At 49.3% G+C, this 13975-nt stretch overlaps 1 protein-coding gene across 1 annotated transcript in view; it reads left to right on the top strand.

Annotated features, from left to right (window-relative positions):
* Nucleotides 1–13975, top strand: part of PHLPP2 (PH domain and leucine rich repeat protein phosphatase 2) — a 624424-nt gene that overhangs the window by 555035 nt on the left and 55414 nt on the right. The window contains exon 18 of the mRNA XM_069217328.1: nt 11438–11669. Within this exon, the coding sequence (XP_069073429.1) occupies nt 11438–11669 (232 nt within the window). The remainder of the gene's footprint in view (nt 1–11437; nt 11670–13975) is intronic.

Below are 13975 nucleotides of genomic sequence, written 5' to 3' on the forward strand. Positions count from 1 at the left end.
GGGGGCACGGATGTTGCCGCCATCACAAGGGAGCTCCCTTCAGAGGACGAGTCGCTGTCACTAATGTCTGCACGAGTCCCCGCTGTGGAGCTCCCCTCGCCCTCCGTCCCACTGGTGTATTCGGACTCCGTTGCATGGCCCTCCAGGGCCATGTGGGATGCAGCTCCCTCGTGCTCCGATGCCACTTCTCCTCCGCCTGATGATGCTAATGCACACATGAACAGGAAGACCACAAAAAAGGGGGGGCGGAGAAATAAAGACATGTTTAGTGCATTCATTGGCGACACCGTTGGCGGAGAGGACAGACACAGAAGCCCCCTGCACTACGCCGCGCACTTGGGGTCCACTACGCAATCCGTGGGACATGGCCTACAAGCCTATGGACGACAACTGCACACATAGATGACACAGGGCCATGGATACCTGTACTTGGCACCCTACAGAGGTGGGGGGCGGGGGCACAGGGCCATGCCTTACGGAGGGGCCTAGCCTACAGAAATCGCCCTGGCCTAGGGATACCCACAGCCCTCCCCCCCCCACCCAGACACCTTCACTGCGCGCAAAGTCAGCAGAATGTGTTTGTACTCACCCCCTTGTGTCTGCTGTGATGTCCTCACGCGCCCATCCAAATCGGGGTAGGCCACCGCCAGGATCCGGGACATCAGGGGGGTCAAAGTACGACTGGCACCCATCCCACGTTGGGAGGCCATCCCCAGCTGAGCCTCCGCCGTCTTCCTGCTCCAGCGTCGGATGTCCTCCCATCTCTTCCGGCAGTGGGTGCCCCGTCTGTTGTGGACCCCCAGGGTCCGGACGTCCTTGGCGATGGCACGCCAAATAGCGACTTTCTGGTGGGCGCTGACCTATCTGACATGTACAGGGGGTGAAAAATAGTCATCAACTACTGCATGCTCGATGTGAGTGGCCCCCCATCCCCACCCTTGCCATGTGGCACATGCTCTCATCTGTCGTTTGATGCATGCCTCAATCGGTCCCCTCCCCACCATCTTTCATCCACCCCACTCAACACAGGCATTGCCCACTAAGCATGGTCCCAGTGTACTTACCTGTTGGTCTGGAGGACCGTAGAGTAGCGCATACTGGGGGAGGACCCCATCCACAAGTTTTTCCAACTCCTCCGCAGTGAAGGCAGGGGCCCTTTCCCCAGGTCATGAGCCATTGTTTCTTCCAGACCAAGGTCACAGCAGCACTTGCAGTGTAGGTCCTCTCCTGTGGAAGATCAGGTATCGAGTGATTAAACAGATAGAAAATGGCGGTCACGCCCGCGGCGGTGCGTACCGCGACCGCCGGCGCACATCGTCATTGGCTCCTGAAACCCATAGGGTTCAATGTTAACCAATGCGGCTTTGCGCCGCGGTCTTCGACCGCCACGGTGTGCCACGCCAGCGCATTGACCTCACATCCCACTGTCGCACTTCACAGGTCAGGCAGCCGCCATTTCAAGGGCCCACATGGCATAATTTCTACTGCGTCACACATACCTAGGCCTTGCATCAACACTCATACAAACCTTTCAATGCATTGGGAATCGTGTTATGTGCAAGCTGTAGTTACGTACCTGTGGGTTGATTGACTCTGTGCTCGCTGTTGTCCTTCCTAGGCACCGTCCGCTGGGACATGCGAGGAGATGGAGGAATCTTCCCGTGTACAGACCGCTGGTGGACCTGTCGACAATGGAGGAACGACATGTCATACTGACATACAGGCTTGACCGAGCCACTATACAGGAACTGTGTGCCCAGCTGGAGGCAGACCTGATGTCACCCATCCGCCAACCCACAGGGATCCCCCCTCTAGTGCAGGTGCTGTCAGTACTCCATTTCTTTGCAAGTGGGTCATTTCAAACAACAGTGGCCATATCATCAGGGATGTCCCAGCCCATGTTTTCCAAGGTGTTGTCCAGAGTGTTGTCTGCCCTGCTCAAACACATGCGGAGCTACATCATTTTCCCTGAGGTGGGGGATTTGGTTACAGTGAAGGGTGATTTCTATGCCCTTGGACATATTCCCAACATCATTGGTGCCATTGATGGGACACATGTTGCTTTGGTCCCCCCCAGCAGGAGTGAACAGGTGTACAGGAACCGGAAGAGTTATCATTCCATGAATGTACAGATGGTGTGTTTGGCTGACCAGTACATCTCCCATGTTAATGCCAAGTTCCCTGGGTCAGTGCATGACGCCTACATCCTGCGGCATAGCAGCATCCCGTATGTGATGGGTCAACTCCAGAGGCACCGGGTGTGGCTATTAGGGGACTCTGGTTACCCCAACCTGTCCTGGCTAGTGACCCCAGTGAGGAATCCCAGGACAAGGGCAGAGGAACAGTACAATGAGGCCCATGGGCGGACTAGAAGGGTGATCTAGCGAACCTTTGGCCTCCTGAAGGCCAGGTTCAGGTGCCTCCATATGACAGGTGGGTCCCTAATGTACTCACCAAAGAAGGTGTGCCAGATCATCGTGGCCTGCTGTATGCTTCACAACCTGGCTTTGCGACGCCAGGTGCCTTTTCTGCAGGAGGATGGTCCAGATGGTGGTGTTGTAGCAGCTGTGGAGCCTGTGGAGAGTGAAGAGGAGGAAGCCGAAGATGACGACATAGAGAACAGGAACACAGTAATACAGCAGTATTTTCAATGACACACAGGTAAGAGTACACACCGGCATATTACATTTACTTAAAGACTCCTACCTCTCTACTGTATGACTTTTTCCCCCAGTGTATGGTAACTGTGTTGTGACTTTCCCTTCCGTTTTCAGAGATGTGGGCCCCACTGCGTGACATCTGCTTTGTTTCCCCATGGACTACAGCTGTGTGACAGCGGTTTGTTGGCATCACAATGTAATTGAACATTTTGGCACAGTCATGTCTAATACATGTGTTCAAAATCACAGCCAGACTCCAGATTGTTTTGTGCAATAAGTGTGTTTATTCAAGTGCTCTAAATTGGTGGGTGGTTGCAAATCGGTGAGGGGTGATGGTGGAGGATTGTCCATGGCAGAGTCCAGACTATCAGTATCACAGGTGCATTGTCCAAATGCCTGTGGAAAGTGGAGCAGGGGCAGTTTAAGGTTGGACAGGGTGACAATGTGGGACGGTGGGATGACAATCAGGGCGGTATCCTTTGCTGGCGGGGGTCTTGACATCTTACTCTGGGGGTCATTCCGACCCCGGCGGGCGCCACCCGCCGGGCGGAGACTGCCAAAAGACCGCACCGCGGTCAAATGAGCGCGGCGGTCATTCTGACTTTCCCGCTGGGCTGGCGGGCGACCGTCAAAAGGCCGCCCACCGGCCCAGCGGGAAAGACCCAGCAACGATGAAGCCGGCTCCGAATGGAGCCGGCGGAATTGCTGGGGTGCGACGGGTGCAGTGACACCCGTCGCGATTTTCAGTGTCTGCAAAGCAGACACTGAAAATCATTATGGGGCCCTATTAGGGCGCCCCACGACACCCGTTCCCGCCATCCTGTTCCTGGCGGTAACAACCGCCAGGAACAGGGTGGCGGGAAGGGGGTCGGAATCAGATTCCCTGGGCCAGGGGAAAACCGGCGGGAAACCACCGGTTCCCCTTTTCTGACCGCGGCTTTACCGCCGCGGTCAGAATGGCCCAGGAAGCACCGCCAGCCTGTTGGCGGTGCTTCTGCGGTCGTTGGCCCTGGTGGTCGGTTACCGCCAGGGTCAGAATGACCCCCTCTGTCTTATTCCTGGATCTCAGGGCCCGCTTGCGGGGTGGTTCTCCTTCTGCAGGGGGTGGGGTTCTGGTGGCCTGTTGGTCTTGTGTCGGGGCCTCCTGTCCACTAGCGCCGGCGGAGGTGGTAGTCAGTTCTTGGTCCATGCTAGTGTCAGGGGCCCTTTGAGGTGCCACAGTGTCCCGCAATGTGGTGACTACCTGATTCAGGGCCACTACGATGGTACCCATGGCGGAACTGATGTTTCTTAGTTCCTCCCTGAACCCCATATACTGTTGCTCCTGCAGAAGCTGGATCTCCTGAAACCTGGCCAGGACCGTCGCCATCGTCTCCTGGGAGTGGTGGTATGCTCCCATGATGGAGGAGAGGGCCTCGTGGAGAGTGGGTTCCCTGGGCCTGTCCCCCCCCCCCCCCCCCTGTCACACAGCAGCCCTCCCAGTTCCCCTGTTTCCCTGGGCCTCTGTCCCCTGGACTGTGTGCCCACTACCACTGCCCCCAGGTCCCTTTTGTTGTTGGGGTGTTGGGTTAGCCTGGGTTCTCTGTAGTGGTGGACACACCGCTGATTGACGTGTCCTGGGGACAGAGGTATGGGCCCGCTGGGTGGATGCTGTGCTGGTGTTTCCAGAGGGGGGAAGGTCTGCTGTGGCCTGTGGCTGTCTGAGGGGGAACCGACTGTCCCGAGGTCCCCGATGGACCGGGCTGGTCATCTAGATCCAGGGAGACAGAGCTGCTGTCCTCACTGTGGGCCTCTTCTGGGGGTGGAGTGGACATTTGTGGACCCTCCTGCGCGGTGACCTGGCGTTCGGGTCCTGCAGGGGTATAAAAGTATGGTTATTGCTTCTGTGTGTGCCATAGCGTGCAATGGGTGGGTGCCCGTGTACCCCAGTGCTGGCATTCCTTTGTGGGGGCTGTTGTGACGGTGGTTTGGGGGGGGGGGGGGTGTTAGTGTATGTGCCGTGGGCATGCTTTGGTGATGGGTGTCCATGCTTTGTGGACGCATGCAGGGCTAGGTGTTGGGATGGGTGGGTTGTGATGGTGAGACATTTGCAAGGAGTAGGTGTGATGGGGTGGGGGTTGAGGGTGAGGGTATGAGTTGGCATGCTGGTGGGGTGGGGGGGATGAAGTAGTGAAGATGAGACTTACCAGAGTCCATTCCTCCAGCTACTCCTGCGAGGCCCTCAGGATGCAGGATGTTCAAGACCTGCTCCTCCCATGTTGTAAATTCTGGGGGAGGAGGTGGGGGTCCGCCGCCAGTCCGCTGCACTGCGATGTTGTGCCTGGATACCATGGAACGCACCTTCCCCCGTAGGTCGTTCCACCTCTTCCTGATGTCGTCCCTATTTCTTGGGTGCTGTCCCACAGCGTTGACCCTGTCCACTATTCTGCTCCATAGCTCCATCTTCCTGGCAATGGTGGTGTGCTGCACCTGTGTCCCGAACAGCTGTGGCTCTACTCGTACAATTTCCTCCACCATGACCCTGAGTTCATCATCAGAGAATCTGGGGTGTCTTTCCGGTGCCATGGGGTGGTGTGGGTGATGTGTAGGGTGGATTGTGTGGTGCTAAGTGTGGTGATGTGTATTGTTGTGTGAAGTGCGTGCAAATATTGCTGGGTGACAGTGAATTGGGCGTCTGGGTGCTCGGATGTCTTTTCTCGGTGCGTGTTCACGAATCTGTAGGAGTGGAGGTTTGTGGGTGATGTGGGTGTGTGTTTTATATTGTATTGGGTGTGTGGGAGTGGTGTGTGTATGTGTATCAGGTGTGTGTATTTTGAATTGTCCAATGTGGTAGTGTTTTGTACAAGTGTGTGTATTTCGAGCGCGGCGGTGTGTACCGCCAATGGAATACCGCAGTTGAAAGACCGCCGCGTGGATTCGTGTGTCGTGATAGTGTGGGCGTATTTCTGTTGGCGTGACGGTGGAGGTTTGGTCATCGCCAGTTTCTCGCTGGCCTTTGGTGTGGCGGACTTTTGTGGATGTCTGTATTTTGGCGGTTTGCCTGTTGTGGGTCAGAATGACCGTGGCGGTTTACCGCGGCAGTGTTATGGCGGTCTTCTGCATGGCGGTAAGCGCCTTTTACTGCCGAGGTTGGAATGACCCCGAGAGTGTTTTATAAGGCCCATGTTATTGTCCATGTATATAAGCGTTAGATTGTGTGCCCAAACTTGGATCAGCAATATCATAATAAAACACCTGACATGTTCACATTCTGTTCTTGTCTAACGTGAAGCAAAGGGGCATGATGACACCCCAATTCGTACATTTCTGATAATGATGCTTTCATGGAATGGCAACTGATTACAAAATAAAAGCATTTCTTATAAAATGTGAGAACTGCAGGTATTGCTACAATGAATAAAAATGAATAATAAAACAGAGCATGTTTAGTTAGATAAAAGGGCACAGAGGCCTGCAAGTGGAAGCCTAAACTCCTATACCCAAGCAACTAAAATGGATCCATGTCAAGAGGATGTGGCAAACTTCTACGCTCATAAATATTGTCACGGTATTGCCATGCATTATTCATCATAGCTTCATCGTTCATGGCTCAAGTTGGAGGTGCAGCAAAACATTTTAGATGTTTCTTTTTGTTGTTCATTATCCTTCAGCTGGTATGTTCATGGTTATGTTACCAAGATGAAGATGGTGATGACACTTCGGAGAAAAAATACAACAATCTTCAGTTCCAATCACATGGTAGGATTGTTTGCTTACTGACCCAAACATAGGCTGCAGTTCCATCAACAGGTTTTTGTGCCTTTAGTTCATAGTACCTTTAACAACATCAAAATAAGCTCTACTACCAAAGAAGTCACTCAAAACAGAGGTGCACCAGCTGCACTTGATAAGCCACCACTCAACAAGCAATCACTCGGCTCCTCTTCAAATGCACTCCAGTGGGAGAAACACTCATACTAACCTTTTGTGTGATGGAGCATAATAACGGCCAATAAATGATAAACATAGAGCAACAGAGATATGTCATCCGGTTTTGGTTAGTTTCTCTGAATATTTCTCAAGAAAAACACAAAACCGTTGCTTGGACTGGGTATGGAAAGTACAAAAACGACAAAAAAGAGCAATAGTAGTTCCCAAAGACATAAGAGAACCCAGGGAACATACAGTCCCTCATTCCAACGGGTGGAGGGCAACGGAAGCACCGCCAACAGGCTGGTGGTGCTTCCAGGGCCATTCTGACCGCGGCGGTAAAGCCGCGGTCAGAAAAGGGGATCCGGCGGTTTACCGCCGGATTTCCCCTGGCCCAGAGAATCCTCCATGCCATGGGGATCCCGACCCCCTTCCCGCCAGCCTGTTTCTGGCGGTTTACACAGCCAGAACCAGGATGGCGGGAACGGGTGTCATGGGGCCCCCTAACAGGGCCCCAAGCAGACAGTGAAAATCGCAACGGGTGCAACTGCACCCGTCACACCCCTGCAACTCCGCCGGCTCCATTCGGAGCCGGCTTCATTGTTGCAGGGTCTTTCCCGCTGGGCCGGCGGGCGCCCTTTTGGCGGTCGCCCGCCGGCCCAGCGGGAAAGTCTAAATGACCCCCGCGGTCTTTCGACGGGGGAACTTTGGCGGGCGGCCTCCGCCGCCCGCCAAAGTTGGAATGACCCCTACAGTTGTTATTTCCATGTCAAGACGAAGAGTTAAAGAAGGAGTACAGGCCCATTCTTCTTAAGAATAATAATCAAATGTAAAATTCGAGGAAACAAAGATGATTGTGTTGCACCACATATACCCTCAGATTTATCGAGTAGAACATATATGCACAATATATTTGATGCAAAACAGATTCTTTCACATACTTATAGTGTAAAAAAACACAAGGCATGTTCAAGACTAAAGACTGACACAGTTCATGCAAGTCAATACTGACGCATTCTTCAAGTGGTATGACAGTGGTAACCTTCTTTAAAAGGGTAGGTGTATTTATTTAGATTTCTCTTAATAATTGACATTCCAAAGCAAGCTCACCAGCAGTTATTAAAATGTCTTGACACCACTAAAGACTACTGTAACTCCAAAAATCAGAGTCTATTCTGATCCCCCCCAAAAAACGGAAGTTCTGATCCATTATCATATAAATCTTTGATAAGAGCATATCCTTCTGTACAGAAGTCATCACTTAACCAGAACATATTTGCACTTGTAGAAATCACAATCCTGCTAGATTTCATCTCTTCTAGGCTTGATGGCCCACTGTGTTTTATTGTACATAGCGAGGATGCACATTAGGCCTCTCCAGGAGAGCCCAAGTAAGCAACCAGAGTTTGCAGTAGTCTAACAACTTGGAAAAGAAGCTATGCTTTATCACTGTATTGCTTCACTTTTTACTTAGTTGCAATAAGAGAAACACGGTCTTATGATTCCCTTGCAGAGTCCAGATGTCGAGTTATTAATTGGAAAGGATGCCTCTATAACAGCTTAGGATGCCCAGGGGCGTAGCTTGCTCAGTATGAGGGGGGGGGGGATCTGAAATAGTGTGTTTTTGTCAGTGTGTGTGAGTCCGCCAGGCAGGCGATGAATTCGACAGGCAGATGGAATGCACCAGGCAGGGGGTAACACCGCCAGGCAGGGGGTAACATCGCCAGGCCGGCAATAAAATAGCCACCCCGGCGATAACACCGCCAGTCCGCCGATGAATCCGCCAGGCAGGGGGTAACACCGCCAGTCAGGGGGTAACATCGGCTGGCAGGCGGTAACACCGCCAGGCCGGCAATAAAATAGCCACCCCGGCGATAACACCGCCAGTCCGCCGATGAATCCGCCAGGCAGGGGGTAACACCGCCAGTCAGGGGGTAACACCGGCTGGCAGGCGGTAACACCGCCAGGCTGGCAATAAAATAGCCAGCCCGGCGGTGAATCCGCCAGGCAGGCGGTAACACTGCCAGGCAGGCGATGAATCAGCCAGGCCGGCGGTAACACCGGCAGGTAGGGGGTGAATGCGCCAGGCCGGCGATGAATCTGCCAGGCAGGGGGTAACACCGGCAGGTAGGGGGTGAATGCGCCAGGCATGAGGTGAATGCCAAAAGAAGGCGACGGGAAGCAGGAAGAGAGGTGGCTCAATGCAGAGAACTTTACTCCCCATCTCGCAACAAATATAGATGATTGAAAGCAGAGTACACACTGGCTAGGATCTTGTGTGTTTGGATTCATGACAGTGACGCACAGTAACACACGCACACTCACTCTTGCACACTCACTCACTGACAGGCACTCACATTGTCGTTCTCGCACAACTTTGTCAAGCTGACGTATCTTCTTAACATATAAGATCTATGTTTGAGTTTCATTTCTTCCGATAGTAGGGGGAATGCCACTGCCACATGCTGTGTGTAGAGGTGTTTATCAGCGCGACCTTCAGTGCAGCCAACAGGGATCAAACCGCCTCACCATTCTCATCATAATGGGGGGTCACTTAGGTTACCTTATCACATTCCAGTGAGCGAGGCTGTCACGGCCAATGGCTTAACACAACAATCTTAAAAGTGATCAGGGACATACATGAGAAACAAGAAGGTGCTTGGCCCATCCGTGAACCAAATTGTGACCCTGTCGGACAGTGATCAGCAGTCATACCCCCTCCATGACCGCCATGGACTCCATAACCTGCAGTTGGAAGATGCATATCAGTACTGGAGCACTTGCAACACTTAGGGGGTCATTCTAACCCTGGCGGTAAAAACCGCCAGGGCGAATGACCGCGGTAGCACCGCCAACAGGCTGGCGGTGCACCGCTGGGCATTCTGACCGCGGCGGTTCAGCCGCGGCCAGAAACGGAAAGTCGGCGGTGTACCGCCGACTTTCCGCTGCCCGTGAGAATCCTCCATGGCGGCGGAGCGCGCTCCGCCGCCATGGGGATTCTGACACCCCCTACCGCCATCCTGTTCCTGGCGGGTCTCCCGCCAGGAACAGGATGGCGGTAGGGGGTGCCGCGGGGCCCCTGGGGGCCCCTGCAGTGCCCATGCCAATGGCATGGGCACTGCAGGGGCCCCCGTAAGAGGGCCCCAAAAAGAATTTCAGTGTCTGCCTAGCAGACACTGAAATTCGCGACGGGTGCTACTGCACCCGTCGCACTCCAGCAACTCCGCCGGCTCCATTCGGAGCCGGCTTCATCGTTGCTGGGTCTTTCCCGCTGTGCTGGCGGGCGGCCTTTTGGGACGAGAGTGGAACCGCCCGTCGCCAGTGAGGATGCCCACAAAGAAAGTGTCACAGACTGGAAAGCATAATGTGGAAAATTGTACCACATTAACTTATTGGAATTGAGAACTATCCATTCAGCACTGAACCAGTTTTATTAAGCCTGAGCTTTATTCAAACTAAAAACACAACATCAATGTATTACATGAATAAACATTGAAGATTAAAGTCCAAAGTCAAGCTAAGGAATTTTGGCATTGACTTGTCGCAGTGCTGTCCACACTATGAGGTGTGATAGTATGAAAGTAGGGAAGCTCAGCCAAACTGATAAGGAAAACATGAATGAGTGTTAAAGAATGGATTTCCTTATTTTGAAAGGGCTTATTAGATTGAAGCAATCCAAAACTAAAATCAACCTAAATATCTGATAGATTCAGCAGTGGTGGTATATAGAACTGCTTCTTGATGCTAAGTAAAGTACAGCCCAAATGAATGAGCCGTCGCTTAACTAGTGCAAACATCATTGTCCTGAAAAGTTGTGTTCTTAGATACCCTTAAATTGGCCAAAAGACAGAATGTGACACTTTCTACTGCTTTGTATCCATGCAGTTTACCTTAAGATTGGCTTCCTCATGGATCTAACAATACATTCTAGACTTCTACATTAACTTTTCTCTACCGACATTTTTCAGAAAAAAAACAAAAATGTCAGAAAAAGAAAACACTAATTTGCTAATTATGGAGCAATCCACTCGCACTTAAATATCAGTGTAGACTAAAAGCCAGTTCCACAAACGTAATGCAGCTAAGTGTACCCTCATGAGGAATGCACCTATCGGTAACATTTTCAGAACGGGTACCTGGAAAGCATCCCACATTTTTTCCAGTACTATTGCTTGGACGGTGACTTCGGAGTTGACACGAGTTGTAACCTTTGTTGTTAGATAGATGTTTTCATTGTTTTCTCCCTGCTAATGTATTCAAAGTTTCTGAATTTCAAAATAAAAGGTACTTGTAGTTCGAATTCTCAATCACAAGTGTATACAATTAGTTTTTAACCTGCCATCCTTCCTCACAGATAAATCAGTGGTTTGGTGTGACACTTATGAGGATACTTCTAGCTGACTCTGCACTGTATTCTGGGATTGGAGTGATAGGCTGCATTATGATGACAGTCTCACAAGTTCCCTTGTAGCAAGGGTGTTCCTTGTTGGACTTTAATTCCTGTTTTGTGTATTCCTTTTGGAAAAGAATAAGGAATAGGTTTTTCAGCCTGTTTTTACCAAGTTTAAAATTTGCTTTTCTTTCAGTATTACCTTCAATAAAAAGTATAAAAATTTGCTTTGTAGGAAATCATTCTTAGCACCATGATTATATTTTGAAAAGGGGTTTTTCTTTTTAAAAGTGTTTCCGGATCTTGCACTTAGGTAGGTAGACATATCCTTTGGGTATAAATTCAAAGGGGATACCTGGAAAGGAGAACTAGCACTGAAATGTATTTTATTTGTTTCTGCAACTTCACATGCTACTACTATTTTGTTTGATTGTTTTTCAAATCAAATCTTTCCAAAATACATTTTTTCCTTTATTAGGAAACTGGGTATGGCTGGTCAAAAGCTTGGATCTTCTGCTCTAATGTGTTACATTAGACATCATACTACTGAAGCCTCAAGTTCCTTCGCAATGACAGCAGCCAATGTGGGAACATGCCAAGCTATCCTGTGTCGTAATGGCCAACCTCTGCCTCTCTCTCGAGTCTTCACCCTAGAACAGTGCCCTGATGAATTTCTAAGGATTAAAGAACAAAAAGCAATTTTAACAGAGGTAATGTGTGATCTTCTGAGTCTGTTGACAGCTATACGTAGAACAAAGAATAAATATAAATGAGCATCTTGAAAAGAGTCTAGAAGCCAGAATTACAAAGAAAGTAGTAAATCTACACTCGAAGATTAATATCTACTTGTGAATGTAGAGTTACTATTTTCTAGATTCAAAAACATTATGGAAGGTCATATGATAATCCCAATGGGATCCTATTACTGTTGTGTGGAGTTCTCCATAGTGGAGACCTCCACACAAGGGAAATATGATACCCTGTGTAAGCACACATTATTTTTGGTTTCTTATTTCTCCATGGGAACATATTTTACACTGTGGAGAAAGCTTGTTAGCTACACATTTACCAAACCCAGGACTGACCCATTCCCCTTTCCAACCTGGAAGGGGATTTACACCAAGACTGAAATAAGAATCCTGCCCTTTCTAGGGTGGGAAGGGAAATAAGCGGAGTTTGTGAATGCTGTCCAACATCCATGTTTGTGGGCGTTCACAAACTTTCAAGGTTAGCCATGCCTTCCTCTGGAGTGTGATTTACGGGTTTCAGAGATCTGCACGTAGTTAAATGGGTTTACCCCTGCCAGGAATCCCTTTGTGAGTGTCCAGCAGGCTAAAAAAAAAGGTCAATTCAGTCATAAACTGTTTCTTCAGCTGCTACCTCACGTGTCAGAAAGGGTAAGGTGTACTGCAGTCCTAAGTTTTATTTTTAATAGAGCTTGCTCCACATAATTTAATAATTAGTTACTGGCGTACACAAATAATGCATACCTCAGTTTTGGATTTAGGGAAAAAGGAATATATATATATATATATATATATATATATATATATATATATATATATATGTATGTATATAGGGTTAGTGGGGAAGATAGAACATTTTGAGAGCAAAGGGGAACACAACGTGTTTATTAAACAAAGTGAAATCATTCACTTCACCAATTGAAACTTGGTTGCGGTCCAAAAATGTGTCAAGCCTTTCATCTTAGAAGCACCTTTTCATTTGTCCAACAATGTCCCATCCTTCCTAACTGTGGTGCAATAACGCCCCTCAAGTGTACGACAAAGGACAGGGGATACAAGACTCAATATTGTGAGAAATGATTTTTTGAATTTATTCCCCAGATGTCTACTCTGTTCATGTTTTAGGAACTGCTTCACACAAGGCCCTTTCTGGTGTTCGTATGTCGCAGTGCCACTAGTCCTATCCATGAGAAATGAGGCAGGACAGTGCTAAGGAAGGTATTGCACTAGCACTACCCCTGTAAGGGCTTACTAAACTAACCTATAGAATCCTGAAGCCGCAGAATTCCTTCTGCTCTCTGATTTCTGCTAACTTAGCTCTGCCTCTTGTCACCCGTCATGGACTTGAATTTTTATTTTTCTCCCTGCAGGATTTTTATTGCTTTTCATGAATATTAGGCTATCTTCCCCATGTGCCAGATCTCCAAATATTTTTATTCATGAAACACATTTTAATGAATGCAATTTGCATTTCCAAAACATGCCACAGGAAACATTTGTTAAATATAATAAGCCTTTTGTAACTGTATCTAAACACTATAAAATGCACTTGGTTAAGAAACAGCCCTTTAACTATCTCCCCCTAAAATTAAAATTAAAGCAGAAAAGGGAATGGTGCCCTTCCCCGTCTCATCCTACGCAAGGGTGTTTTGGCACAGGATTCCATAACTTCATTAGTACAAGATAGCACAGTAGCTGACATTTGTCAGGTACTAGTTCTTTTTCAGCGCCATGGAGTAAGACTCTTAAACACAGCTTTGGGTCAAAATACCAACTCTTTGACAAGTGTTTCCTGCACCACTAAGGAGTCTTGCAATGACAAATTCAAAGTTTGTATGATTTGTCTTCAATACTCTCCCACCACTGACGATTTTAGCATATTTCAGGGCACCCTAAAGTGTACTGAAGGACATTGAGCTCATTACCCTGCGGACCAGAACACCTTCTGTCTTGCACTCCCAAAATCATCAAAATTGCAAAGAAAGGTAATCGTTGCACTGTGGTATTTGGTGGGCCCACTCTAAACCTTAGAGTGACATCATTGCTGTAAATCCTGCTGTCAGTTGTCGCCCAAAAGGAGCTTCCTCAACAGCTTACCATCAGCTTTGGGAAGGGCTTCAACATTGCACAGAAAATTTACTGAAATTGATGCGTCAGTCAACATGAGCTGTTTCAGGTGCTGCATGCCACTGTTTACATGTGAACCTGTGGATTATTATTCAGACTTTGACTTCACTGCATCTCCGGTGGGTAGTGGTAAGAAGATAGAC

Source organism: Pleurodeles waltl, chromosome 12 (assembly GCF_031143425.1).
Source record: "Pleurodeles waltl isolate 20211129_DDA chromosome 12, aPleWal1.hap1.20221129, whole genome shotgun sequence".
Taxonomy (NCBI): Eukaryota; Metazoa; Chordata; class Amphibia; order Caudata; family Salamandridae; genus Pleurodeles; species Pleurodeles waltl.